The following is a 27,852-nucleotide window of genomic DNA, read 5'->3' on the forward strand; positions in this document are numbered from 1 at the left end:
ATCTGCTTAAACTTAATGAAAATAAGAAATATATATCTTGTTGTAAGTTTCGTTTTGTTCAATATAAACTTATTCTAGAAAATTAAATATGGACGATGAAAATAAGAAAATAGAAAATGAGAATGAATTAAATGAGAATTTGGCCTCAAATGACAACGACAGTTCGCAGAATTGTGCAGTTGAACGCAAAATAACTCAAACTGACCATCTTAATAAACAATTGTTAAATGCATTCCTTGAAAGATTAAACACGAAGACAGAAAATGTACAGTGCAAGGAAGGGGAGACAACTGATGTTGAATGGGTGGAAAACACAACAGATGAAACAGATGAAATTACCTGTAGTAAGAAGCAAATGTCAGGGTATTCACTTCATACTAATTCTTGATATGAGACAGGTGTTTTGGGGATTCTGTGTCCTGAATGAATATTGGTTTTGGCAGCAGCCAGAAAGTTGAGAAACCCTTATCAGGTTGGGCTCAAGTCAGGAAAAGTGGGGTATTCCCTGTTTTCAGGGACCATCCCAGTTTACAGGGACTTCCTTTTTCTATTTCAATTCATGGCATGAAATTTACAAAAGCGCATGTTTTAACTGTATCAGTAGTATTTGTTAATACTTGAAGTATCTCAGGAACAACAAAACATGAATAAGTGAAGCCTTGTTTTTTCTAGAACTCAAAAACATACAAATCTTTTGTTTAGGAATCAGTTGATCAAGCTGCATGCTCCAGGTGTAACTGATCATAACTGAATTATGTTCACTTCTATTGAAATTTTCTATTCATTGAATTTAAATGCCTAAGTGATTAACTTATCTTTTTGTCTTCTCATAATTGATGATCAAGGTATGAATTGGTGAACAAAGGAATTGTTTTGTTGTGAGTTGAGCATCAAATAAGACTTGAAATTAGCTTGATTTTTGAACTTATAAAAACACTTGCTATCATATAACATTGTTATCACATGTAGAAGGTGCGCTTTTGTAGATTTCATACCATAAATTGACGAGGAAAAAAGAAGTCCGTGTTTACTGGGGTTTTTTAACACCAGAAAACTGGGGTGTTCCCTGAAAACAAGGAATACCCCAGTTTTCCTGACTTGAGCCCAACCTGCTTATGGCCCGAGAACACAGTTATTTCGTAGTGCATTTCTTTTAGACAATAAATTCAAATTAAAAAAATCGCACCTGCTCTATCTCAAAAAGATTTTTACAGTGTAGTGTACTACTATTGATACAAATAATATCAAAATTATAGAAACTTCTACCAGCTCTAACTCAAAATATTGACAATTCTGTGTTAAGGGGGGCTAAAATTCAGTTTGACAGCTTCAGACATTCTAATTTTTGACCTTTTTTAACTGGACCAAATCACTACTTAACATAAAGATTCAGCACCCAAATTTTTTTAACATGTAATTTCATCCCCTTACTTAATATTTCATGCATAAAATATCAAGAAATAAATTGGGAAAGTGTATCAAAAAAAAATGCAAGTTATACACTGTATACTAGGGACTATATTCGTAGACAACGAAAACCAAAGGACGATAACTGTGTCCTTGGGCCTTATCAAGCCCTATAGATGACTTTTGAATTCATGCACTTTCCTGTAAATTTCATATGTCACAATGCTTACATGAATGATATTACATCACACCAAGAACCAATTGTTTGATGACATTGTTTATGCCACTTGAAATCGGGTCAACCGTTGTTTCTCATTCATAAAACAACTTGAGATTGGTGTCTAAACATTTTAACATACATGTGTATATGTCTAGAAATGTATATCTAACTGTATTGTAAAGGCATGTTTTGACCTCCCCAAACTTGAGAATTCAAGGGTTTGTAAAAAAAAATTACTTGTATAAGTAAATTTTTGGAGAAAATTAAGGTGAGATTATTCAAACCTGGAAAATAAGATAAAAATCTTACAAATTTACAAGATTTAAAAAATGACTTGTATAAGTATTACCCCTGACTGTATATATATATATGCTGATTTTCAATAGAAACAAACTATAATATTTTTTCTTCTCTTTTGATTTATATTTTCAAGAAGTTTAGTATAAAATGATTGATTAAAATAAAAGTAATACCCTTTCTCTCCCCCCCCCCCCCCAAACACACACACATAAAATAATAGATTGATGCCTAATGGCCTTACAAAAATAGCTACATGTATGTAGGCACCAAATGGATGCAGACATTAATGCAAAAGATACTTATTTTGTGGTTAAAGTTAACTCTGATAAGCAGGGCTCAACATTAATGCTTGTCCGATTGTCCAGTACCAGAGGAAAAAAAGGTTGGACAAGTAAAAGCCATATCAAGCTTGTCCAACGTGACAAGTAAAATCATTCTGTAGAAAATAAATTAAATCCAACTTTGATGATCAAAGTAATAAACAAAAAACATGAAAAGAAGATAAAAAAAAATGTTAATTTGACATGTTTACTTGCGATCCATAATCTAAAACTGGTTCTTTGTCAGATACTTTATAAACCAGTATTACCGATCATAAGGAAACAACCCTCCATGTTTAATAGACAGTTTGGCACCCTAGGAGACATTTCGGGACCAAGACAAACCACAGGGACTCCGTTTGCAGATTAAATATTGTTTATCAATGTTTTTCAAATCTTTTTTTTCTTTATTAACGTTTAACATTGGTATCAATATTTCTTTGTTTTCTAGCAATGTGCAGTTTACTATCCATATCCGTATACTGAAAAATTTGGAAAGTTAACTGCAAATTGCTAGAAAACAAAGCAATATTGATGCCAACATTTAAAACGTTAATAAAGTAATTTTAATACAAATAGATAGGAAATACGAAAAACAGATTTGAAAAACATTGATAAACAAAATAATAATCTGCTAACTGAGTCCCTGTGAGACAAACCAGTACCTCATTTCCCTACCTTATTCCATTGCTTTATAATAAGTATGATAAATTTTATTCAACAAAAATATTTTAAAAATAAAGATGAAGAAATTATTGACCATAAAATTCATAAAATCATATTTGATCATATGAAGACAAAACAATACTTGATTGTGTTTGAAAAAACATTTTAATATATTAAAACAAAGCTGATTGAAGTAAGGTATTAATCAAATAATCAATATTTTATCAATATAAAAGACCAGGATACAAACCAAATGAGTGTACTAGACTGATAGGCCTACCAGACTGTGCCTCTTGTGCAGAGTCTAATGAGACTTCAGCATTAATGAACACTAGAACCTAAATCCTGTGACATGACTAGATTCAGTTGTTCTCGACTCATATATTTTTGAAAAGGATATCAAGAGATATAAATCAAATTCTGTTCTGTTGTTTTAATTCATTTTGTTCATTGAATCATCTTAAAATGCAAAAAAGGGTAATATTAAGAATTTTTTTTTTAAGTTACAATTCCATTCGGACAAGTAAGTTTTGGTATGTACTTGTCCTATTGGACAAGTTGAAAAAAAAGTTATTGTAGAGGCCTGATAAGTACATTGTAGAAGGACCTGTTTTACTAAGTTAGACAATACAGATATAAAAAGACCATTGATCAATTATGGATATGATTAGAATTACTGCAAGTAGTGTCTTTTGGGAATTAATTACATAACGTGTCTGTAATGCTAAGTATATAGATGATAGGTAAGCATGTATTTTTTTTTACTTCACTCATGATCAAGACTTTATACATGTAGATTAAACTTATTGTATCATGATTTTTTTTGCAGGTCTTGAAAATGGAATGAAGCTGAAAAATGTTTTTATTATTGGCATCTCAGGGTAAGTTGAACAAGATTTGATTAAGATTTTAAAATGTGTATGAAAAAAATGACATACAAGTTGTTGGGTAAAAATAATGAGGGAAGTAAGCTAACAACACAAATTAACCTTTTAAACTCACTTCACAAAAACCTTTTTGACTTACAAGCCCGAAAAATCAGTCTTTCTTAAAAGTTATTTAAATTTATATATATTATGAGGCCTCTTTCAGGGAAATTTCCCTGAACCAACAACATTTTCACTGGCCTCAGCCATTGGGCTTTGGTAAATTTTGAAGACGGTAACAAAGAAAATATTCAAAATGGTTTAGAGATTACAATATTTTGAGTGTTATTGTTTGGTTTTATTGTATTATTGGGTTGCTGTAATGTATATATATACTCCAACATCTCTGGAATTCTGAGACAGTTAAAATTCAAATAATATATGGAAAATCGCATTTGTAAAATATGTGCATCATAAATCTAGATATTTTGGACATGGTCAATATATACACAAATGTACATGTATTTGGCACTTTTGATAAAAATGTCAAAATTAAAAAAAACAATTTTAAACTAAAATACAATGTATGCATCAACAGAAAGAAGACAAAAGTTCCAGTAAATAGGTATCAATTCAGGTTTTTTTTCTCAAGCAGATTTAAGAAATTAAAAAGAAAATTTCTTCCACTTGTATTTGTAGTATTTGTATTTTTATCCATCTGATGAGTTAAGCCTCTTTCAACTGATTTTTGTCGAGCCTTCGACTTTAGTCGAAAAAATGAGACATAGCGATCCTACATTCTGTCGGTGTCGGCGGCGTCCACTAATATTCACTCTGTGGTTATTTTTTAAGTTTTTGAAATTTTAATAACTTTCTTAAACTATCCTGGATTTCTACCAAACTTGGACAGAAGCTTGTTTATGATCATAAGATAGTATCCAGAAGTAAATTTTGTAAAAATGCAATTCCTGTTTTTCCGTATTTTACTTGTAAATGGACTTAGTTTTTCTGCCAGGAAACATTACATTCACTCTGTGGTTAAAGTTTTTAAAATTTTAATAAATTTCTTAAACTATCCTGGATTTGTACCAAACTTGGACAGAAGCTGGTTTATGATCATAAGATAGTATCCAGAAGTAAATTTGTTAAAAAAAAAATTTCATTTTTTCCGTATTTTACTTATAAATGGACTTAGTTTTTCTGCCAGGAAACAATACATTCACTCTGAAATTTTAATAACTTTCTTAAACTATCCTGGATTTGTACCAAACTTGAACAGAAGCTTGTTTATGATCAAAAGCTAGTATCTAGAAGGAAATTTTGTTCAAATTTTGTACCTGTTTATCCGTATTTTATTTATAAATGGACTTAGTTTTTCTTCCAGTTAACATTAAACACAGTCTGCAGTTAAAGTTTTTAAAACATTTATTAGATTCATAAACTATCCTGGACTTATACCAAACTTTGACAGAAGCTTCTTACAATCAAAAGATAGTATCTAAAGGAATATTTTTATTGATTTTTTTCCTCATTTTTGTTGAGCCTGCAATTAACAGCAAAAGTAAGCGAGACACTGGGTTCCATGGAACCCTTACGAATTTTTATAGTTCGTTCTTATTTTGTACTGTTACACCACTGTCCCAGGTTAGGGGGAGGGATGGGATCATGCTAACATGTTTGACCCGGCCACATTCTGTATGTATGTGCCTGTCCCCAGTCAGGAGCCTGTAATTCAGTGGTTGTCGTTTGTTTATGTGTTACTTATTTGTTTTTCGTTCATTTTTAACCGGATTTTCGAAGGAAATATCGGTTATTAAAATGGTGATATACGGCGGGCGGCTGGGCGGTTTGGCGGCTGCCAAACAGTGTCAGCACAATAACATGAAAACGCTTTAACAATTTTTTTTCAAATTTAAATATGTTGTTTCCTGGGACTTAATGAAGGTCTCTATTAATTTTCAAGATTTTAGTATATCTCCTTTGTGAGTTATCACCATTTTTAATATCCAAAAGAAGAATTTTTAAGTATTTTACTGTTGTTATTATGTTATGATTTGTCTTATCTCAGAATAAAAATTGGAGTGACAGATTTATTTGAAAATTATCTATTTCCTAAGTGGTAATAATTATAAGCTATATCATTAGACATTTTGAAGATTATTACATTATTAATTATGTTAGAGTACTATGTTAAACAACCATAGTTCTGTTCAATTAGATATTATAAATATTTCAGCATATGATAATGATTTATTTTCATTATTAATTAGATCTTGGAAATATTTTAGCATATGATAATCATTGGAGTGACAGATTTATTTGAAAATTTTCTGTTTTCTGATAAGATCTGTAGGACTGTATATATACAGTTTGAAACTTACTAGTATTACTGTATAAATGAAGTTTGGAATTTACTGTTCATTATTAGACATTTTGTAGATAATTAAGTGTCTGTTAATCATATATATTCTTACCCCTCCCCTTCAATTTGATAATGTGCTTTTATCTTGTAAACGGTTGAGATCCCTACTCCTAAACCATATATATTCTTGTATGGGACAATAAAACAAATCAAATGAAATATTGGGATAGTCCTTGGGTTCACAGCTACCCTCCTATTTTAGCTCACCGGGGCCCAAAGGGCCCCATGTGAGCTTATGCCATCACTTGGCGTCCGTCGTCGTCTGTCGTCTGTCGTCGTAAACTATTTCAAAAATCTTCTCTGAAACTACTGGGCCAAATACCTTCAAACTTTAACTAAATGTTCCTTAGGGTATCTAGTTTATAAATTGTATCCGAAGTTTGTATCCATCGACAAACATGGCTGCCATGGCTAAAAATAGAACATAAGGGTCAAATGCAGTTTTTGCCTTATATCTCAAAAACTAAATCTTTTAGAGCAAATCTGACATGGGATAAAATTGTTTAATTTGTCAAGATCTATCGGCCCTGAAATTTTCAGATGAATCGAACAACCCATTGTTGGGTTGCTGCCACCGAATTGGTAGTTTTAACAAAATTTTGCAGTTTTTTGTTATTATTTTGAATATTATTATAGATATATATAAACTGTAAGCAGCAATAATGTTCAGCAAAGTAAGATCTACAAAAAAGTTAATATGACCATAATTGTCAATTGACCCCTTAAGGAGTTATTGCCCTTTAAAGACAATTTTACACAATTTGTTCATCAAGTTTGCTAACATTTAAAAATCTTAGTTTGTATCCATCGACAAACATGGCTGCCATGGCTAAAAATAGAACATAAGGGTCAAATGCAGTTTTTGGCTTATATCTCAAAAACTAAATCTTTTAGAGCAAATGTGACATGGGGTAAAATTGTTAAATTGGTCAAGATCTATCGGCCCTGAAATTATCAGACGAATCGAACAACCCATTGTTGGGTTGCTGCCACCGAATTGGTAGTTTTAACAAAATTTTGCAGTTTTTTGTTATTATTTAGAATATTATTATAGATATATATAAACTGTAAGCAGCAATAATGTTCAGCAAAGTAAGATCTACAAAAAAGTTAATATGACCAAAATTGTCAATTGACCCCTTAAGGAGTTATTGCCCTTTAAAGACAATTTTACACAATTTGTTCATCAAGTTTGCCAACATTTAAAAATCTTCTCCTCTGAAATACAGGTGAGCGATTCAGGCTCTTGAGAGCCATTTGTTTTGAAAACTTGTAAATGTGCAAGCTTCCCACCCTGAAACCATATATTTTCTTGTATGTTACAAATCAAATGAAATAAAAGGTGAGTCCCCTGGGGTCACCCCAGCGTGACTGTTTGAGAACTTGTAAACGGTCGAGATCCCCACCCCTAAACCATATATATTTTTGAATGGGACAATAAAAGAAATCAAATGAAATATAGGGGAAGTCCATTGTGGTAACCCCCACCCCTAAACCATATTTATTCTTGTATTTGACAATAAAACAAATCAAATAAAATTTAGGGGAAGTCCACAAGGGTAAACCCCACCCCCTTCTTTTTGAAAACTTGTAAACAGTCAAGATCCCCACCCTGAAACCATTTTTCTTCTTGTATATTACAATAAAACAAATCAAATGAAATAAAAGTTGAGTCCCCTGGGGTCACCCCACCTTTTTCCTGTTTAAGAACTTGTAAACGGTTAAGATCCCTCACCCCTAAACCATATACCGTATAGCGGGTTATTTTCGAGGGGTGTTTATTTTCGCTTATTTTGGCGGGTAAGGGGAAATCGCATAATTAAATTCCGCGAAAATTTATGCATACGTTCGGTACTTTCTAATAGCTAAAGCGTTTTATAGACTATCTATTTTTCCCGTTCGTCGAATCAATAATGGTTTATGTTAATTTAACCAACATAAATGCGAAAGGCCATTGTTCCCAGGCTGTCTGGTGTTAATTAGTTAATTGGTTGCATAATAAAATAATTAATAATATTAGAGTGTAAGGTACTCTGTCAGGTATTTTATCCTTATTAATTATTGTCAAATTATATAAGAGTCGCAAGTCACTCATGATCATTTTATGATCTAATTAGTACATCAAAGGTCCGTCAATTTCGTAACTAATCAACCGTAACATTTACCAGAGGTTTGTACACCTATGACAAATATCTAAGTACTGGTATTCTATTGATTAACTGTATCAAAATATAATCAATAAATATAAAGACGTGATGCAGGTAAAACAATCATTTAACCATAACAATAGATATTTTTTTATTATAGATCAATATGTGACACTTAAATAAACTATTATTTATCTTATCTCGATCTCTTGTCAATTTCTACAACTTTTTAACTGCAACCATTTCAGTATCCGCCAAAATATTTAATAAGGATTAAAGAATCCGCCAAAATTTTTCGTATACTTTGTTGCCCCTAAATCGCGAAATTTTACACCCGCGAAAATAACCCGCTATACGGTATATTCTTGTATGGGACAATAAAACAACTCAAATGTTATATAGGGGAAGTCCATTGGGGTAACCCCCACCCCCTTCTTTTTGATAGCTTGTAAACGTCAAGATTCCCAACCAGAAACCATATATATTCTTGTATGGGACAATATATCAAATCAAATGAAATATAGATGAAGTCCACTGAGGGTAAATCCCAACCCCTTCTTTTTTAAAACTTGTAAATGGTTGAGATCCCCACCCCTAAACCATATATATTCTTGTATGGGACAATAAAACAAATCAAATGAAATTTAACGAAAGTCCACGGTGGTAACCCCCACCCCTTTTTTTTTGGAAAACTTGTAAACAGTCAAGATCCCCACCCTGAAACCATATATATTCTTGTATGTTACAATAAAACAAATCAAATGAAATAAAAGTCAAGTCCCCTGGGGTCATCCCCACCTTCTTTCTGTTTAAGAACTTGTAAACGGTCAAGATCCCCTACCCTAAACCATATATATTCTTGTATGGGACAATAAAACTAGTCAAATGAAATATAGGGGAAGTCCATTGGGGTAACCCCTACCCCCCTTTTTTAGCTCACCTGGCCCAAAGGGCCAAGTGAGCTTTTCTCATCACTTGGCGTCCGTCGTACGTAAACTTTTACAAAAATTTTCTCCTCTGAAACTACTGGGCGTAAATTTGACCAAACTTGGCCACAATCATCATTGGGGTATCTAGTTTGAAAAATGTGTCCGGTGACCAGACCAACCAACCAAGATGGCCGCCATGGCTAAAAATAGAACATAGGGGTAAAATGTAGATTTTGGCTTATATCTCTGAAACCAAAGCATTTAGAGCAAATCTGACTTTGGGGTATAATTGTTTATCAGGTCAAGAACTATCTCCCCTGAAATTTTCAGATGAATCTGACAACCCGTTGTTGGGTTGCTGCCCCTGAATTGGTAATTTTTGGGACATTTTGCCGTTTTTGGTTATTATCTTGAATATTATTATAGATAGAGATAAACTGTAAACAGCAATAATGTACAGCAAAGTAAGATCTACAAATAAGTCAACATGACCAAAATTGTCAATTGACCCCTTAAGGAGTTATTGCCCTTTATAGTCAATTTTTTACAATTTTCATAAATTTTGTAAATTTTTTCAAAATATTTTCCACTGTTACTACTGGGCCAAGTTCATTATAGATAGAGATAATTGTAAGCAGCAAGAATGTTCAGTAAAGTAAGATCTACAAACACATCACCATCACCAAAACACAATTTTGTCATGAATCCATCTGTGTCCTTTGTTTAATATGCACATAGCCCAAGGTGAGCGACACAGGCTCTTTAGAGCCTCTAGTTTTGATAACTTGTAAACGGTCAAGATTCCCACCCTGAAACCATATATATTCTTGTATGGAACAATAAATCAAATCAAATGAAATATGGAAGAAGTCCATGGGGATAACCCCCACCCCCCTTCTTTTTGATAACTTGTAAACGATCGAGATCCTCACCCCTAAATCATATATATTCTTGAATGGGACAATAAAACAAATCAAATGAAATTGAGGGGAAGTCCCCTGGGGAAACCCCCACCCCCTTTTTTTTTTGAAAACTTGTTAACGGTCAAGATCCCCACCCCTAAACCATATATTTTCTTGTATGGGACAATAAAACAAATCAAATGAAATATAAGGCGAGTCCCCTTGGGTCACCCCTACCCCCCTCCTGTTTGAGAACTTGTAAACGGTCGAGATCCTTACCCCTAAACCATATATATTCTTGTATGGGACAATAAAACAAATCAAATGAAATATAGGGGAAGTCCAGGAGGGGTCACCCCCACCCCCCTTTTTTTGAAAACTTGTAAACAGTCAAGATCCCCACCCCAGAACCATATATATTCTTGTATGGGACAATAAAACAAATCAAATGAAATAAAAGGCGAGTCCCCTTGGGTCACCCCACCCCCTCCTGTTTGAGAACTTGTAAACGGTCGCGATCCCCACCCCTAATCCATATATATTCTTGTATGGGACAATAAAACAAATCAAATGAAATATAGGGAAAGTCCATGGGGGTAACCCCACCCCCCTTCTTTTTGATAACTGGTAAACGGTCGAGATCTGCACCCCTAAACCATATATATTCTTGAATGGGACAATAAAACAAATCAAATGAAATTGAGGGAAAGTCTCCTGGGGTAACCCCCACCCCCATTCTTTTTGAAAACTTGTAAATGGTCATGATCCCCACCCCGAAACCATATATATTCTTGTATGGGACAATAAAACAAATCAAATGAAATATAAGGTGAGTCCCCTTGGGTCACCCCACCCCCTCCTGTTTAGGAACTTGTTACCGGTTGAGCTTTTCATTATTAATAAGATAATACCACATTGAGGTCCAAAGGGTCCTAAATTAAACTTTTGTTTAATTTCATCAAATATTGAATTCTTTGGTTCTTTGATATGCTGATTCTAACAATGTTTATGTGTTAAATCATATCTAATTTTAGAGAACTTAGTCATCACTGGTTGTTGTTATTATATTATTGATTATAATTTGAAAAATTGCATCATATCTTATTTTAGTGAACTATTTATCCAGTTTGAGTTATTTCCATTTGCACAGAAAATATTATTGATAAAATTAACCTGTGTTTCATTTCAACATAAATTAAATATATATATAGGGTTCTTTCAAATGCTGAATCTAAACTCTATTTAAATATTAGATTTTTAGGCCCAGTTTTCAAGTTGATCCAAATCAGGGTCCAAAATTAAACTTTGTTTGATTCAACAAAAATTGAATTTATGGGGTTCTTTGAAATGCTGAATCTAACCATGTATTGAGAGATTTTGGATTGTGGGCTCCTTTATCAAATTGGTCCACATTGAGGTCCAAAGGGTCCTAGATTAAACTTTTGTCTGATTTCATCAAAAATTGAATTCTTGGGGTTCTTTGATATGCTGATTCTAATATATGTACTTAGATTTTGGATATTGGACCATAATAGGTATTTAAATGTCCAATTTCAAATATATCAGTTCTTTGATTACATTCATTTTGTGTCACAAACCTATGATGTGTCAAAAATTCAATCACAATCCAAATTCAGAGCTGTTTTAAGTTTAAATGTAGTGTCCATACTTGCCCAAACTGTTCAGGGTTCAACCTCTGCAGGAAAATCCAGTTTGCTGTCTCTCTGACAGCCTCTTGTTTGTACATAAATAGGCCGTTAGTTTTCTGGTTTGAAATGTTTTACATTGTCATTTTGGGGTCTTTTATAGCTGACTGTGCGGTATGGGCTTTGCTCATTGTTGAAGGCCGTACAGTGACCTATAGTTGTTATAGCTGACTGTGCGGTATGGGCTTTGCTCATTGTTGAAGGCCGTACAGTGACCTATAGTTGTTAATTTCTGTGTCATTTGGACTCTTGTGGAGAGTTGTCTCATTGGCAATCATACCACATCTTCTTTTTTATATTCTATGAGATTTTACCATAAGGTTTATGACCACAAAAGGAAGGTTGAGATTGATTTTGGGGGTTATGGTCCTAACAGTTTAGGAATTAGGGGCCAAAATGGGGCCCAAATAAGCATTTTTCTAGTTTCCAGTAAATAACTTGTGAAATGGTGTATGGATCTCTCTGCAATTATACCACAAGTTACCATATCACAAAGGGATGGTAAAAATTTGCTTTGGAGGTTATGGCTCAAACTGTTTAGGACATAGGGGCAAAAAAGGGGAAAAACAAGGGTTTCCAGGTTAATGGACAATTACTTAAGTACAAAACATAATTTTAAAGCAGTGTAAGGGAGGTAATTCAAACACATATTGTCAAATTACCTCCCTTACACTGCTTGTAAATTATTTATAAAGAAATGTATAATCTTTAGGTGATTAGCTGTCAATTTATTTTTAGAAGTTACTATTTTAAAAATGTTTAATAAAGGTAATTTAATTATAGCCATGATTATGTATGTGAAGGAATTTTATTTTTAGATATAACTATTTAATGTTGCTGATGGAGGCTTTTTAATTTTAGGCATGATTATGATGTCATTTTCTATTTTAATACTTTTATGATGTATTTAAATGGGTTTTTATGGTTGCAAAGTCCTAGCTGTCAATTTATTTTAAGAAGTTACATTTAAATGCTGATGAAGGAATTTAATTTTAGATATTACTATTAAAAGTTGCTGATGAAGGATTTTTATGCACCCGTCGTAGCGTTGGGGGCATTACGTTTTACCCTTGTCCGCTGTACGTACGGCCATCCATGCATCCCAAAATTGGTTTCCGTTCTCTAACTTGAGTTTGCCTCAACCAAATGTTATGAAACTTATACACAATGCTTATTACCACAAAACACAGATCAAGTTTGAATTTTGGTGGCGTCACTTTAACCGCTCTAGAGTTATGCCCCTTTATAAATGGAAAAATTGCAAAATGTTTAGTTTCCATTCTCTAACTTAAGTTTGCCTCAACCAAATGTTATGAAACTTATACACAATGCTTATTACCACAAAACACAGATCAAGTTTGAATATTGGTGGCGTCACTTTAATGGTTCTAGAGTTATGCCCCTTTATAAATGGAAAAATTGCAAAATTTTCATTTTCTTCTAAATATCAATAATTTTCAAAATTGGAGTTATCTTCCTTTGTCCATGATTAAAGTTGAATCAACAACAATCAATGCTTTATACAATGCAATGTTTAATTTTGACTTCCACTGATAAAACACAGATCAAGTTGAATTTGGGTAGTGTCACTTTAACCATTATTGAGTTATGCCCCTTTATAAAATGAAAGATAGCAACATTTTTAGTTTCCATTCTGTAACTTAATTTTGCCCCAACCAAACATTATGAAACCTATACACAATATTCATTACCACAAAACTAAGATCAAGTACAAATTTTTTGTTTCCGTTTTCTAACTTTAGTTTGCCTCAACCAAATGTTATGAAACTTATACACAATGCTTATTACTACATAATACAGATTAAGTACGAAATTTGGTGGCATTCATGAGTTATGTCAATTTATAAACATAAAAATTGCTGAATTTTTCGTTTCCGTTCTCTAACTTTAGTTTGTCTCAACCAAATGTTATAAAACTTATACACAACCATTCTAGAGTTATGCGTGTTTACAAATAGAAAAAATTGCTGAATTTTTAGTTTCTGTTCTCTACTTAAGTTAGCCTCAACTAAATGTTATGAGACTTACACACAATGCTTATTACCACAAAACTCAGATCAAGTTCAAATTTGGGTAGTGTCACTTTTACCGTTCTTTAGTTATGTCCCTTTATAACTACATGATATGCAAGCGGGGGTATCATCTGTGTCCACATGTGGACACTATCCACATTTATTAATTTTAGCCGTGACTATGATGTCATTTTCTATTTTAAAAATTATTTTATTTTAGCCATGATTATGTATGTGAAGGAATTTTATTTTTAGATATTACTTTTTAATGTTTCTGATGAAAGTGTTTTAATTTTAGGCATGATTATGATGTATTTAAATGGGTTTTTATGGTTGCAAAGTCCTAGCTGTCAATTTATTTTTAGAAGTTACATTTAAATGCTGATGAAGGAATTTTATTTTTAGATATTACTATTAAAAGTTGCTGATGAAGGTTTTTAAAATTTAGCTATGACTATGATGTCATTTTCTATGTTAATACTTTTATGATGTATTTAAATGGGCTTTTATGGTTAAAAAAAAGCATTTTTCTAGTTTCCAGACAGTAACTTGTGATTAAGTGTATGGATCTCTCTAAAATTGTACTACAAGGTTCCATACTACAAAGGAAAGACTGCAATTGAGTTTGATGGTTAATGCTAAAAGGGGGATTCAAAAAGTTTGGAGGGAAGGGGGGTTTCCAATTTTTTTTAAAAGGGTTCATATTTTTTTTTCAAAATTTTCAAAATTTCAAATTTTTGAAAAGTTTCAAGAAGAAATCTTCAATTGCACAGTATTGCGCATTAGATTTGTAAGATCTTTGACCACATTTATTTTGTGTCAGAAACCTATATTATGTAAAAAATTTGATCAGAATCCAAATTCAGATAGTATCAAGCTTGAATATTGTGTCCAAATTTGCCCCAACTGTTCAGGGTTCGACCAATGCGGTCGTATCAGGCTGCGCTCAGCGAAGCATTTTATTGATTCAGCCATGCTGGATCTATGTGATCACTCTGGATTTGGAGCTGGTGCAGAATTAGAAGTTGAAGGCATATCATGATAAAATTGAGAATGGAAATGGGGAATGTGTCAAAGAGACAACAACCCGACCATAGAACAGACAACAGCAGAAGGTCACCAACAGGTTTTCAATGCAGCGAGAAATTCCCGCACCCGGAGGCGTCCTTCAGCTGGCCCCTAAACAAATATATATACTAGTTCAGTGATAATGAACGCCATACTAAACTCCAAATTGTACACAAGAAACTAAAATTAAAAATAATACAAGACTGACAAAGGCTAGAGGCTCCTGACTTGGGACAGGCGCAAAAATGCGGCGGGGTTAAACATGTTTATGAGATCTCAACCCTCCCCCTATACCTCTAGCCAATGTAGAAAAGTAAACGCATAACAATACGCACATTAAAATTCAGTTCAAGAGAAGTCCGAGTCTGATGTCAGAAGATGAAACTACTTATGTGTTTTTATGACTTGCAGAAACTTTATACACCATTTTAATTAACTATTGCCAACTTTTGACATGTTATTTGCCCTTAAATGAAGAGAAGATTGGTCAAATAGCTCCTTTATTTTAGTTATACACTTGCATGTAGTTCCTTTGTAAATCAAAATTTTTAATAGATTACTATTTATTAAGTAATGAGAAAAAGTAATATATCAAATTTGAGTAGTTGATGAGAATTATGAAAGTATTTTATCAGGATCAAAGACTTGTGTAAGTAATTGAATAACATGTGGTACAAGATGTGTATTGATATCAAAGTTGATTCCCACACTTTTTTAAAATACTATTATTCCAATTCTTTTCTTAGGCAAATAAGATTGACAACTGTCATTGTTTACAAATAATTTCACTCAAAGGTCTTAATTGGAATCCCCTCCACCCTAATGCCACAGTTGATATCTCTTGTATTACATAATTGAATACACAATATTATTATACCTCAGTATGTTTTTTCTTTATAGAAAAGAATAAAATATTTGTGCTATTTCATTCCACAGACTATTTGCCAGTCAATAGTTTCAAAGACTATTACTCTGGTCAATAGTTTTATCAACATATTTCCCGGACTTTTTCTTACTAATTTTTCATTGGACAACAATGATGTCATTGACTATTTTGCTTTGATTTGTGCACTTGGCACATTAAGCTCTGAAATATCGTAAACAGTATAATCTGTATGTGTCTGTCGTCGTAATCTCAAATTATTATTTTACTTACCAGAGCAGTTAAAAAGAAAAAGAAATCTACGTTACATATTTGAAGAACTAAAACATAACAAATGTATGGTATGGGTCTGTCGTCCTCTTCACAATCTGTGATTACTTTGGTGTACGGTAATATATTTTAGCAAGCGTTTATTTCATGCACGGGAATTTTTACATAAGGATTCCTGGTCTTGATTACAGTGAATAAAATATTCACAAATACCACACGGACAAAAAAACCTGATGGTTCATCTGCTGACTGTTTGTGTGACTATTTTGTTTTTTTTTTCTCCAGGTGGTGTATGTAGACCTTTTTAGAAAGTTGTTTTACTCGGTATAATAAAACGCTTAATGACTGGTTATAAGGGTAATAGCAATTTTGTTGTCCCTGAGATACCAACCATTGCTCGAGGCGAAGGTGTATAATATTGACCTCAATAGTACACCTATAACCACTTTTGATCTACACGACATAAAATTATTCAGTAAATTATCTGTCAGAGATGAATCATTAATGATAAAAAAGATGCATTTTTTGCAAAGAAAATCAAAAAACAAAATATGTATGAAAAAATGCAAGCAGGGTCTATTTTACTTGTAAAATCAGTGTTATGATCATCTGATATTAGTCAATAATTTAGGTTATTTTAAGTTACAATTATCACTAATTAGCTTGAAACAATAAACAAAATTGCAAAACTCTAACCCGGAGATTTTCTGCAATAAAATTTATTTGGTTATTCTCCATGCATTATATTGCTATTAAACAATGTAAGGTATATGCACATGTATATTTGAATACAGGAAATTATTTTCTCAATGAAGAATGAACACCAATTTAAATAAAAATTAGTTATTTAATTTTTTGTCTCGCCTTGACAGAGTCAAAAAGCAAACAAAAGGTATGCTGTTTCAGGCGTCGGCGGCATCAACAATATATTAGTTTGTGATTAGGTCTAGTTTATGGTGAACCACTAGTGGTAGGTCAATGATATTTGGTATGCAGTTGTATTAGCATTGGCACATCTCATTACCATGCAGATTATTTGGCCCTGCCCCCTCAGTCATGGTCTATTGACTTCTAAACTTTGCTTAGTTTACATGTATTAGTTTGTGATTAGGTCAGTTTATGGGGAACCACTAGTGGTAGATCAATGATATTTGGTATGCAGTTGTATAAGCATTGGCATATCTCATTTCCATGGAGATTATTAGGCCCGCCTCCTCAGTCATGGTTTATTGACTTTGAAACTTTTGCTTAGTTTTCATGTATTAGTTTGTGATTAGGTCAGTTTAAGGGTGGCCGTTAGTGGTAGGCCAATGTTAATTGGTATGCAGTTGTATAAGCATTAGCACATCTTATTTCCATGGAGAATATTTGGCCCCACCCCCTCAGTCATGGTCTATTGACTTTGAAACTTTTGCTTAGTTTACATATGTATTAGTTTGTGATTAGGTCCGTTTAAGATGAACCACTAATGTTAAGTCAATGATATTTTGTATGCAAATGTAATGGCATTTGCAAGTTTCATTTCCATGGAGATTATATAACCCCACCCCCTAATTATGGTTCATTGACTTTTACATAGTTTACAAGTTAATGTTTGTTTAATGGGAACGACTTATGAAAAGTCAATGGTATTTGGTATGCAGTTGTATTAGCATTGGCACATCTCATTTCCATGGAGATTGTTTAGCCCTGTACCTTCAGTCATGGTTCATTGACTTTGAATATTTGCATAACTTACATGTTAAAGTATTGCTATTTTAATTTCAACATTTGCATTATCAAAATAACAAATAGGCAAGACATATCTCTGTTATAACAGTTTGTGTTGTTGACAAAGTGCATTTTCAATGCCTCTTTTCTGAAATTATTAAGTCAATCTTCAATAAAAATATACTACACCTTTCTTTGAAGATTTCTATTTCCAATCATGCAAACATTATTTTGATTGAATAAAAAGAAGATATTAGAAGTCAGAATACCTTCTAAAAATTGAAATAACAAAACAATTTGTATGATCTTTGGGCAATTGAAAACAATTTTTTGAGTAAGATTATAGAAATATAAAACCATTTATCTTCAGTGTCATAAATTTTATTAAAAATCAATAAATAATCATAAGATCAGGTAGAAAAATTGCATACCTTTGTTTAAAAAAAGAAAAATAACACTGGTAATTTTTTAGTGAAATAATAATGAAAATGATGAAGTGCTACATTCAATCCTTGTGTTTTTTTTTATGATATTAGATTGTCCCTTGGTTTTTTTTCTTTCTTTTTATTAAAAAAGAGATCAGAAAAAATGTCTATCTACCTGCCATAGCTAAAAAATGGCTGAATTGCAGCACCGAAGATGCTTTGATTATATATATTCAAAAAAATGCATGCCCAATATAGACACAGTAAAATCAAAAGTCTTTTAATCATCTGTTTGGGTATTATTTTTTTTATATTCATGTAAAATGGGCTGCATTCAGCTAATCATTATTGAGTTTTCAGATAATTAAGCAAATTGTGGAATAATAGTGTAACAGTATTCATGATATATACTTATTGTATACTTGCAGATTTTATTAAATTTATTTAAATACTCTATAACTTTGTATTGCTATTTTTAAACATTTTCGTTATGAGTATCCCTTTAAGGTGAAATTCATTTTTCGTTTGAAATCTGATATTCATTTTGTGGTATGTTTCAGACCATCTAACAGTGGAAAAACTTCATTAACATCCTGTTTACAGAAATCACTGCCAGGTTCATCTCATATATGTCAAGACAGCTATTTCCATGTAAGAATCATAATATTAATGCCTATGTGACATGTACCCTGAGAATATAACATATATTTATTATATCCATGAAGGATGGTTGGAATACTGGTTTACATCTGTCAGTCCATCTATCCCATGAAATTTTTGTCATACTTATCCCAGGAACTACAATTTAGAACTTTCTGAAACTTTGAATCAATGCTTCGTGTTTGCATGTTTACCTTGTGATGAGTTTTCACATCCATTGCTCATCAACTGATGTTCATGGAATACTTATTAATTTATAACAGGGGTATCATTTGTGAGTAAAAGCTCGCAGTTCCCCTTGTTAAACATTTACCTGTAAGTAAATTCTATAGATGGAGTCTGAGGGATATTTTAAGAGAAACAGATAGACTGTTGGGTTGGTATTTCTCTTAGGCATGGCTTTCTCAGTCAGACACAATAATTTTATAAAAAATACTTTGCATTATGGTCCAGAGAGAATGACAATTATTAATAAAATTGAGAATGAAAATGGGTATGCATGTGAATTGCAGGAAAAACTAACTAAAAAAATAAATGTACTGTCGAAGAATCATTAACAGATAGCGACATGATATATAAGAATTTAATGATTTAGGGGACCAAAAGGACAACAAAACAAAATTTTAAATCTGTAATGTTTTATTGAAATTGTTTTCCCATGGTGAAACATTCAAGATGGTCAGTTTCTTTGTTTTTTAGCCTCCTGGTGATGAACGTTTAACTTGGGTACCAGAAGTCCAACACCATAATTGGGAAGGTAAGTAATCTGTATTCATAATAATTGATACCACAGTTGAAAGCTTACACTGATATTTAGATAATATGAATAAGAGGAGACAGGGGGGGGGGGGGGGGTATGCAACAATGTGACAGCAATCAAATGACACAAAAATCCATGTAAAGTTCCCTTTCACAGTGTATGAACTAACCAAAGATGTTGAAGTTTTACTAATACTTCTCTATCTTGAAAGCAAAGAAAAACTTTACATGGCATCCTTGTAAATAATATGTTAGCAGCTTAAATTGGATTTTATTTTATTTTCCTTTGGTTTAACTTCAGTATAAATCTACCTCAAAATATTCTGCTTTTAAAGTCCTTTAAAACATTCTGGATAGTACTGCTTTTGGGAATAGTCATCTCAAAATCTTTTACATAAAACAAACCCCAAACCATTTCTTAACTTAAGGGTAAAGTACTCATATGTACCAGGTAAAAGTAACCACTGACATAACTAATTATAAAAGAAATTGAATGCATGTTTTTTTTATTTCAGTGTTTTCTTCATTAGACATGGATTCTATGGTCAAAGATGTAAAAAAATGGAAAGAAAAATGGATGAAAGAAGTTCAAGATAAAACATCTATATTACTGGTAGAAGGTTTCACTATATTTAATTATGGGTAAATATATTTGATGAAGTTAAAATTTTTTTTATCTTTATTATTTGATGAAGTTAAGATTGATAAACTGTCTACATTGCTGTTAAGGTAGCTGGGATGTCTTCCTCCATCTTGGATTTTGAAATAGCAGATTGCAATCGGTCTAGATCTTGAATGAAATGTGCAAATTTCAAGAGTAGTTTGTAATTCATGTGTAAGACTTGTCATGTTGATTTAGAAAATTATGTGTTTTATCATATTTAGGGCTGTATTTTACAAAAAACAGAATATTTTTGTTTGAATTACTTTTTCCCACTTTTCCACATAAGGGTAGATAACTCAGATATAAGGGGACATAACTCAGATAAAGTAACTTTTATAATAGAATGTGTTGTGAATTTACCTATTTTATTATGTAGCAAAAAAACGAGTCCGGTGACCCCATTTTTAAAGCAATTGCTTTTATGCCATCGCGTATGGCCATCTTTGTGACGCAAATCAGAGACTCCGCCCATTTCAAGCCATAGTATTTTGTTAAACAGGCTCCTGATCTGTCATTCTTAAACACCTATGCATGTTTTCTAATGCAATACATAGCTTGAAACTTTTGAAAAACGTTAGTGGATTTAAGAGGTTTCAGCATATGTTCTTGTAGATGTATTTTTGTATTTAGGGGGACAACCGTTTGACTATCAAAAAACATAGAAGGTCGAGTGAAAAAAAGTGCATTTTTATACCTGCGATTCCGTTCTCCTTTCGTACGATGTTTCAACAAAATATCGAATCATTTCAGTTGTTGATTTAGTATTGAAAATTTTACTGAATTATCTCTTATTAAAATGGTTTTATATGTTTAATTGGTGTTTCTCTAAGAAAGAGGCCAGGTGCTCTTGTTCATTCATAAAATTATAGTTCATTCATAAATTTATCGTAAAATCAAAATCACTACACAGGTTATACGTAGTGTCAAATGATTACCTGTAATCTAAAAATAGACAAACTTAACTGACCTATTTTGTTGATTTGTTTGCGCAAAATTTAGTGGAACGACACCCTTGTTAAAAACACATAACAATAAGTTCGTTTTCCTTTTTTGTCATAACTCCGTAAGATTTATCGATCACCTTACTAATGAAATGGACCCGTCAAAACGTGATAGATGCCAAGTCCAGAACAATTTGGAATTTTCTAGTTTCATAGATTGAAAAAAAGTACGTCCTTTTGGATATCATAATCAAAACTGGGTATGCATGACAAATGATGAAACCATTATCCTCTTCTTTCCAGTGGACGAGTCTACTACGTGTGTTGACACTCGACTGTCCACCGTGTTTGCAATTTTATTTCACATGTTTTCGAAATATTGAAGATAATTTTTCGCAATGTTTCCTGAAAATTGATAAATATCAAAGCAACGAAGAGCTGTTTGTTCTTGTTCGTATAATGACGATTTAATGTCATGTTTGTCTGTGATGACCCCCTTTTCGGGATTGCATGAGAATTATAGTTATCTCGTACCGCATGAGGATGACACATATCAACTGAGCAATAATGCTTGGGACTTAGTTTTAAGAAATGAAGACAAAGTAACATTATGAAAATATTTTTAGTAAGCTGAAATATATATTTATTTTTTACATGTTTATCTCTTGTAAGATATTTTATTTCTTTCGCGTTTTTCAACATTTGCGTCTGGAAAGTTGAAATGTTTTAATTGAATGGTTAAATTTAAATTAATTATGATAATTGTTAAAATTAAATCAATAAAGGAAATTATTGTCCAGTTACAAACACTACCAGGGGATAATTTCTTTTTGAGTTATATGTTTCAGCACATGTAAATTTGACCCCAATTTTCGCCTGGTAAACGTGTTGTCTCCTTGTGAAATATAAAACATATCAAAAATGACTTTCTGCTAAAGTCTTTTATTGATATAAAGTTAAAACCTTCTTACTTCTCACTAGACAACACTCCTGTCAGGTTTAATTCTTATATATATGTGGATGAAAAAGTCCCCAAAACATTAACATGGCAGCAATTGCTTTTACAGCCTTTAAGGCTTTGATTTCTTTTTCTTATCTGAAAGAATATTATTAGAGCTATCTTCTCATATTTATGCCCCCGCCGTAGCGGTGGGGGCATTAAGTTTTACCCTTGTCCGTCTGTACGTCCGTCCGTACGTCCCAAAATTGGTTTCCGTTCTCTAACTTGAGTTTGCCTCAACTAAATGTTATGAAACTTATACACAATGCTTATTACCACAAAACACAGATCAAGTTTGAATTTTGGTGGCGTCACTTTAACTGTTCTAGAGTTATGCCCCTTTATAAATGGAAAATTGCAAAATTTTTAGTTTCCATCCTTTAACTTAAGTTTGCCTCAATCAAATGTTATGAAACTTATACACAATGCTTATTACCACAAAACACAGATCAAGTATGAATTTTGGTGGCATCACTTTAACTGTTCTAGAGTTATGCCCCTTTATAAATGGAAAAAATTGCAAAATTTTTATTTTCTTCTAAATATCAAGTTATTTTTAAAATTGGAGTTAACTTCCTTTGTCCATGATTAAAGTTGAATCAACTACAATGAATGCTTTATACAATGCAATGTTTAATTTTGACTTCCACTGATAAAACACAGATCAATTTGAATTTGGGTAGTGTCACTTTAACCATTATTGAGTTATGCCCCTTTATAAATAGAAAAATTGCTGAATTTTTAGTTTCTGTTCTCTACTTAAGTTAGCCTCAACCAAATGTTATGAGACTTACACACAAAACTCAGATCAAGTTCAAATTTGGGTAGCCTCACTTTTACTGTTCTTCAGTTATGTCCCTTTATAACTATATGATATACAAGCGGGGGCATCATCTGTGTCCACATGTGGACACTATCCACATTTATTTATCTTCAAATTCTATGGTGTAGTTTTCTTTTTATCACACAAAATTGGGTTTTCCATGCATGATCTATACAAAATCTGACAATTTTGCACAACCTGTAGCGTGATAAAAAGCCTGGTGATCCATACTTTTTATTATATTTCTTGAAAAAAGCATGACATAAACTACATTTTGACAAATTATTAAAAAATTCTATGGATTTTAATTAAGACAATCTACCTTAAAGCACAGTTCATCTTTTTTTCTCAAATATTTATAATTTTAGATAAGTCTTACAGTTGTATGAAAGACAATGCATGCATTTTATTGATAAATTGACACAGATAAATTGTGACATTGCTGCAAAGTTATATTTCATTTCCTGATATTTTCGAGTATCGTGTCCTGACTGTGATCTAAAAAAAATATTAGTAGAATCAAAGGGAGTATATGTACCAGATATGGTTGTTCATATTATGTTTACGAACTTTACACAATTTTTTTGTGTCTGAATTCTTTGAATAATGAAAAAACAACCATAATAAATGCAATAATTACTTTTGAAAAAAAAAAAAGAATCGATGGGAAAATGTACAAATTGTTGATAGTTATTTAATATGAAATTGCAACATCTGTGCTGATATAATAACATTTGATCATTTCTGCTGAAAAATCTTTGTTCATCACTAGAAAATGGTTAAACATAATATTGTCCAGCACAGTAGTCATTATAAGGTTTATTATTTATATATTTCTTTTATTTTAGGCCATTAAATGAATTGTTTGATAAAAGATATTTTCTTGTTACATCAGAAGAAACATGTCGACAAAGAAGATTGTAAGTAGTATTTTGTAGTTAAAGCAGGATTGCAATGTTTTAAGTAAAAAAAGAATTGCTTTGTACAAAATATTGTACTTTTTCCCCAAGCATAGAATTAGATTTTACATTGCTGGCAGATACAATGCTAGCTTCGAAAATAAGTCTTTTATGATATCCCCCATTCCCCAGGTTTAACCAAAATTTGTATGAAAAATAGACGTTAAAAGCATTGTCCGAAGACACTGATCTCATTTTTGGAAAGATTGGAACTATTGATCCAATTCTTTCCTAAGGCACTTCCAAACAGAAAGTAGACAGATTAGCTAATAAATCAGTAACTAAATCTAAACACACTGGCATATAGTTCTCAATTGTTCTCATGTCTGTGTACATATGCACAAATGAACTGTAAAACATTTGCTAACATCTTAAAATTTAGGGCATTTATTCAAGAGTAATAGTCATTACTTTTTTCAAATTACTGGCTAGTCTTGTCTTTCTAATTAAGTAAGAGTATTAATACAATATCAGTATGATTGACAAAGGTGGGGCAATGATTGGAATTTTATATAGACCCCTCCTCTTCAATGCCAATCATAATTGACCAAATTACATAACTGTCGAGTTTATACATAACATGGCAAGCCAATAAAAACAATGTTGACCTCATTAGTTTCAGATAGATGTTTGATCTATATAGGTCAGTGTTATTAGGTGGTCTCTGTCTTCATGTGGAATTGATACATTTATACATAAATGTGAAGGTATATGTATATTCTTGTACAGGAAATGTATTTTTTCAATGAAATATTTACCCTCATTTTTACAAAAATAAGATAAATGTCTTAAATTTTTCTTCTTGAAAAACCTGCTTCTGGTAAACATGAAATCAAATTCAGTAAAAATCCACCGAACATTCCTGTTTCTTTCCATTATGTAATAAGATTTTGAAAATTAGTGAACCTTCCAAAATTAAAATATTAAAAGAATTTGCCTCAAAAATTAAAATTCTTCTTCTTTGGACACTATAATAAAAACTATATATAAGTATATTAATGTGCAAATTACCTTTTGCCACCCCTCAACCATGCATCTTTAGTATCATATATTATTGATCAAAATCAATAAATTCAATATGCCAAAGACTATCCTTAGGAGTGAGAACATAAGTATACATGTTTAAACATAGAAATAGCACACCCCCCCCCCTCCCCAAGAAAAAAAAACAACCATTTACCATGTTTACAGGTAAATTTTGGGAAATATAAAAAGCAGTTAGTTTCAAGTCTCTTTATCCATTTGTCCCAGGTTTACTAAGAAACTACAATGATAATAATTTTTATTCAGTAATTTCTTCTGTTTCAAAAAATATAAATATTAAGTGCCACTCTGCCTAAGAATCAGGCAGTGGTGAAAACATGACAGATAAAAACCTGCTCAAGTTACATTAATTTATGTTCAAAATGTATAATGGTCCATGAATATAACATTTGTTTCCTTTTCCTGTTCTGGTAAATCAAAATATAATTTGGATGAAATGCATTAGAAATTAACAGTTAAGGGCAGCTAACTCTGTAATTTGCTATCATTCGAACCAAAAATTATCTAGAACTTTCTCTAATTACTAGACATGCAGAAACGAAAAGACTACCATTTGTAAGTCAGGATGAGGGTAACTTCAAAATAAGATGGTTAGGTCGGTGGGTTTTTTATGGCCATGTTTTGATATTCTTCTTAATAACCTAATTCTTACAAAGACTGGTGCTTAAGTTGCTATTTAAAAGAAGTAATTATGCAAATATCAACCCACCCACAATGACCTCTATTAAGCTATTTTATCCACTGAACAATTGCTTATCGTTCTAAAAAATCTGCAGTAATGTAACTAACAAAAATGCAATAGTGCTGTAGCAAGTTGTTCTTGTCCACCACCACTTATATGGAAGAGTTAAATATGATTAGAATTATACACACAATTCTTCCAATCTTTCCATCAGTGATTTCAGATCACGTATATTAATCTATCAAGCAGATTAAATATTCTGTAATAGTATAACTCTGAATTTGAGGTCAACAATATTGGTAACTAGATTTTTTGCAGCAACTAGTATATATCATTCTGAGATGTTGGGTATACATTAATGTGACTACAACCCAAAAATCAATTCAAGCAAAAAACTGATTTATATCTGAAGGTCAACATATTGTCTTGATCACTATTTTAAATTCATGTGTTCAGGTTAATGCAAATTTATTTTAAAGAGTATATGTCCCTCTTGTATATGGTGTGGCCTAATTTTCAAGCTCTATACATCAAGTTTTACTTTTGGGATCTGGTCTGTTCATCAGTAGCTATAGATGATATGTAAAAATATTTGACAAATTATGACATATTTTTCTGGTATTACTGAGTCTATTGGCGCAAACATTTTATATTATGAATGTTCTTGTCAGTACTAGTGGTCCACTTTTTACTATGAAGGGTAATTTAAGGGAAGGATTGGACGACCAATTTTACGGTAAAAATCAGTTGACACACTTCCTTGCACCCTGATTAAGTTTTGCACTTGCATCATATACTTTTGTGTGTATGTTCTTATGAAAATCGAGCACAAGTAGTCTGTATTTGGGAGAAAACACATTTTTTCTTGTTGCAGAACAAGATATTATAACCCTCCAGATGTTCCAGGTTATTTTGACAAAGTTGTTTGGCCTCATCATATACAGAATTACGGTGAAATAACTGAAAGAGTTGATATTAGTGAGTTTAATATAGTTATACATCCCCAAACTGTAGCAATCAGTCTGTTTGTCTGGACCAACTTGTTTATCCTTTGTTTGGTTAACTATAAACTTTTGTAGAATAATTTATCATGATTATGATATATCAGTCTTGTTTCTATCAAAATGATATGATTCAGCTGTACTGTGTGCCTTTACAAGTTTATAAATGATCAATGATAGAAATTATATAATAAATCCAGGTTGTTTTTATTTCAAACTTGATTCAAAGGGAGATAAAGCAGATTTAAATGTTATCGAACCCTTAGTATCATTAGAGTATTCTCCCCTTATATCTAAGTAGTCTATTAATTACATATAGTCCAATCTGTCATTTTAACTTTGGGCTCAAAATATTGGTTAAAATCATTTGAAACTAGTGATGTAAGCATAATATAAAGCTTTCAAAATGATTTTTGACTCAAAGTGTACTAACTTTCATTAATTTTTTTCAGATCAAAACAGCAAATTTTGATACCCATTCTAAAATTATGCATTAAAAATGTATATAATAGCACTATGTCACTTTGTTGCTGAAAACATTATTATATCTATTTCAGATTTTATTAAAGAAGGAATGAGTAAAGAAGAAATATTTACCCAAGTGAAAAATGACATTGACATTTATCTGCAATCGTTATGATGCTGCAACAATTAAACTTTAGCACTGTAGTTGTCAATATAGATGTTGTACACAAGGAGGAGAAATGTGATAGTTTATTGTATTTTTATATACTTTTACAGCATAGGTCGTTAATGTTTATTCATTTATTTACTCACTTTGCCATGACTGTATTAAATATTACCATCATCTCTCATAAATTTTTCAAAAATATTGTTTTATTGCCTCCAAACTACTCCGCCATTTGAACATAACATAGCTGTAAATATATTACAGCATTGAGAATGACACTGACATGTCTGTCTGCCTTGTGTGCCTGTCTGGACTTTCCTATACATTTTTATCTCTGACAGTTACATGGTTGAATATAAAAATTAGAAGATGTTGTATAAATGCCAATGAGACAACTCTCGACCAGACCAAATG

The 27,852-nt window shown here is 31.9% G+C and overlaps 1 protein-coding gene across 2 annotated transcripts; it reads left to right on the top strand.

Annotated features, from left to right (window-relative positions):
* The first annotated feature begins 63 nt into the window (after nt 1-63).
* On the top strand, nt 64-27,617 carry LOC127736024 (nicotinamide riboside kinase 1-like). Of its 2 annotated transcripts, none has more exons than XM_052246517.1 (8): nt 64-344; nt 3,743-3,794; nt 18,835-18,925; nt 19,634-19,691; nt 20,209-20,335; nt 23,970-24,041; nt 26,681-26,784; nt 27,365-27,617. In XM_052246517.1, exons 1-8 carry the CDS (start codon nt 89-91, stop codon nt 27,445-27,447), a joined length of 843 nt encoding a protein of 280 aa, XP_052102477.1. In that variant the 5' UTR covers nt 64-88; the 3' UTR covers nt 27,448-27,617. The 2 variants fall into 2 exon arrangements, with proteins under 2 accessions (XP_052102477.1, XP_052102478.1); XM_052246518.1 differs by having other exon boundaries at nt 132-363.
* Nucleotides 27,618-27,852: the final 235 nt, after the last annotated feature.

The sequence above is a fragment of the Mytilus californianus genome, unplaced genomic scaffold, assembly GCF_021869535.1.
Source record: "Mytilus californianus isolate M0D057914Y unplaced genomic scaffold, xbMytCali1.0.p SCAF_3, whole genome shotgun sequence".
Lineage (NCBI taxonomy): Eukaryota > Metazoa > Mollusca > Bivalvia > Mytilida > Mytilidae > Mytilus > Mytilus californianus.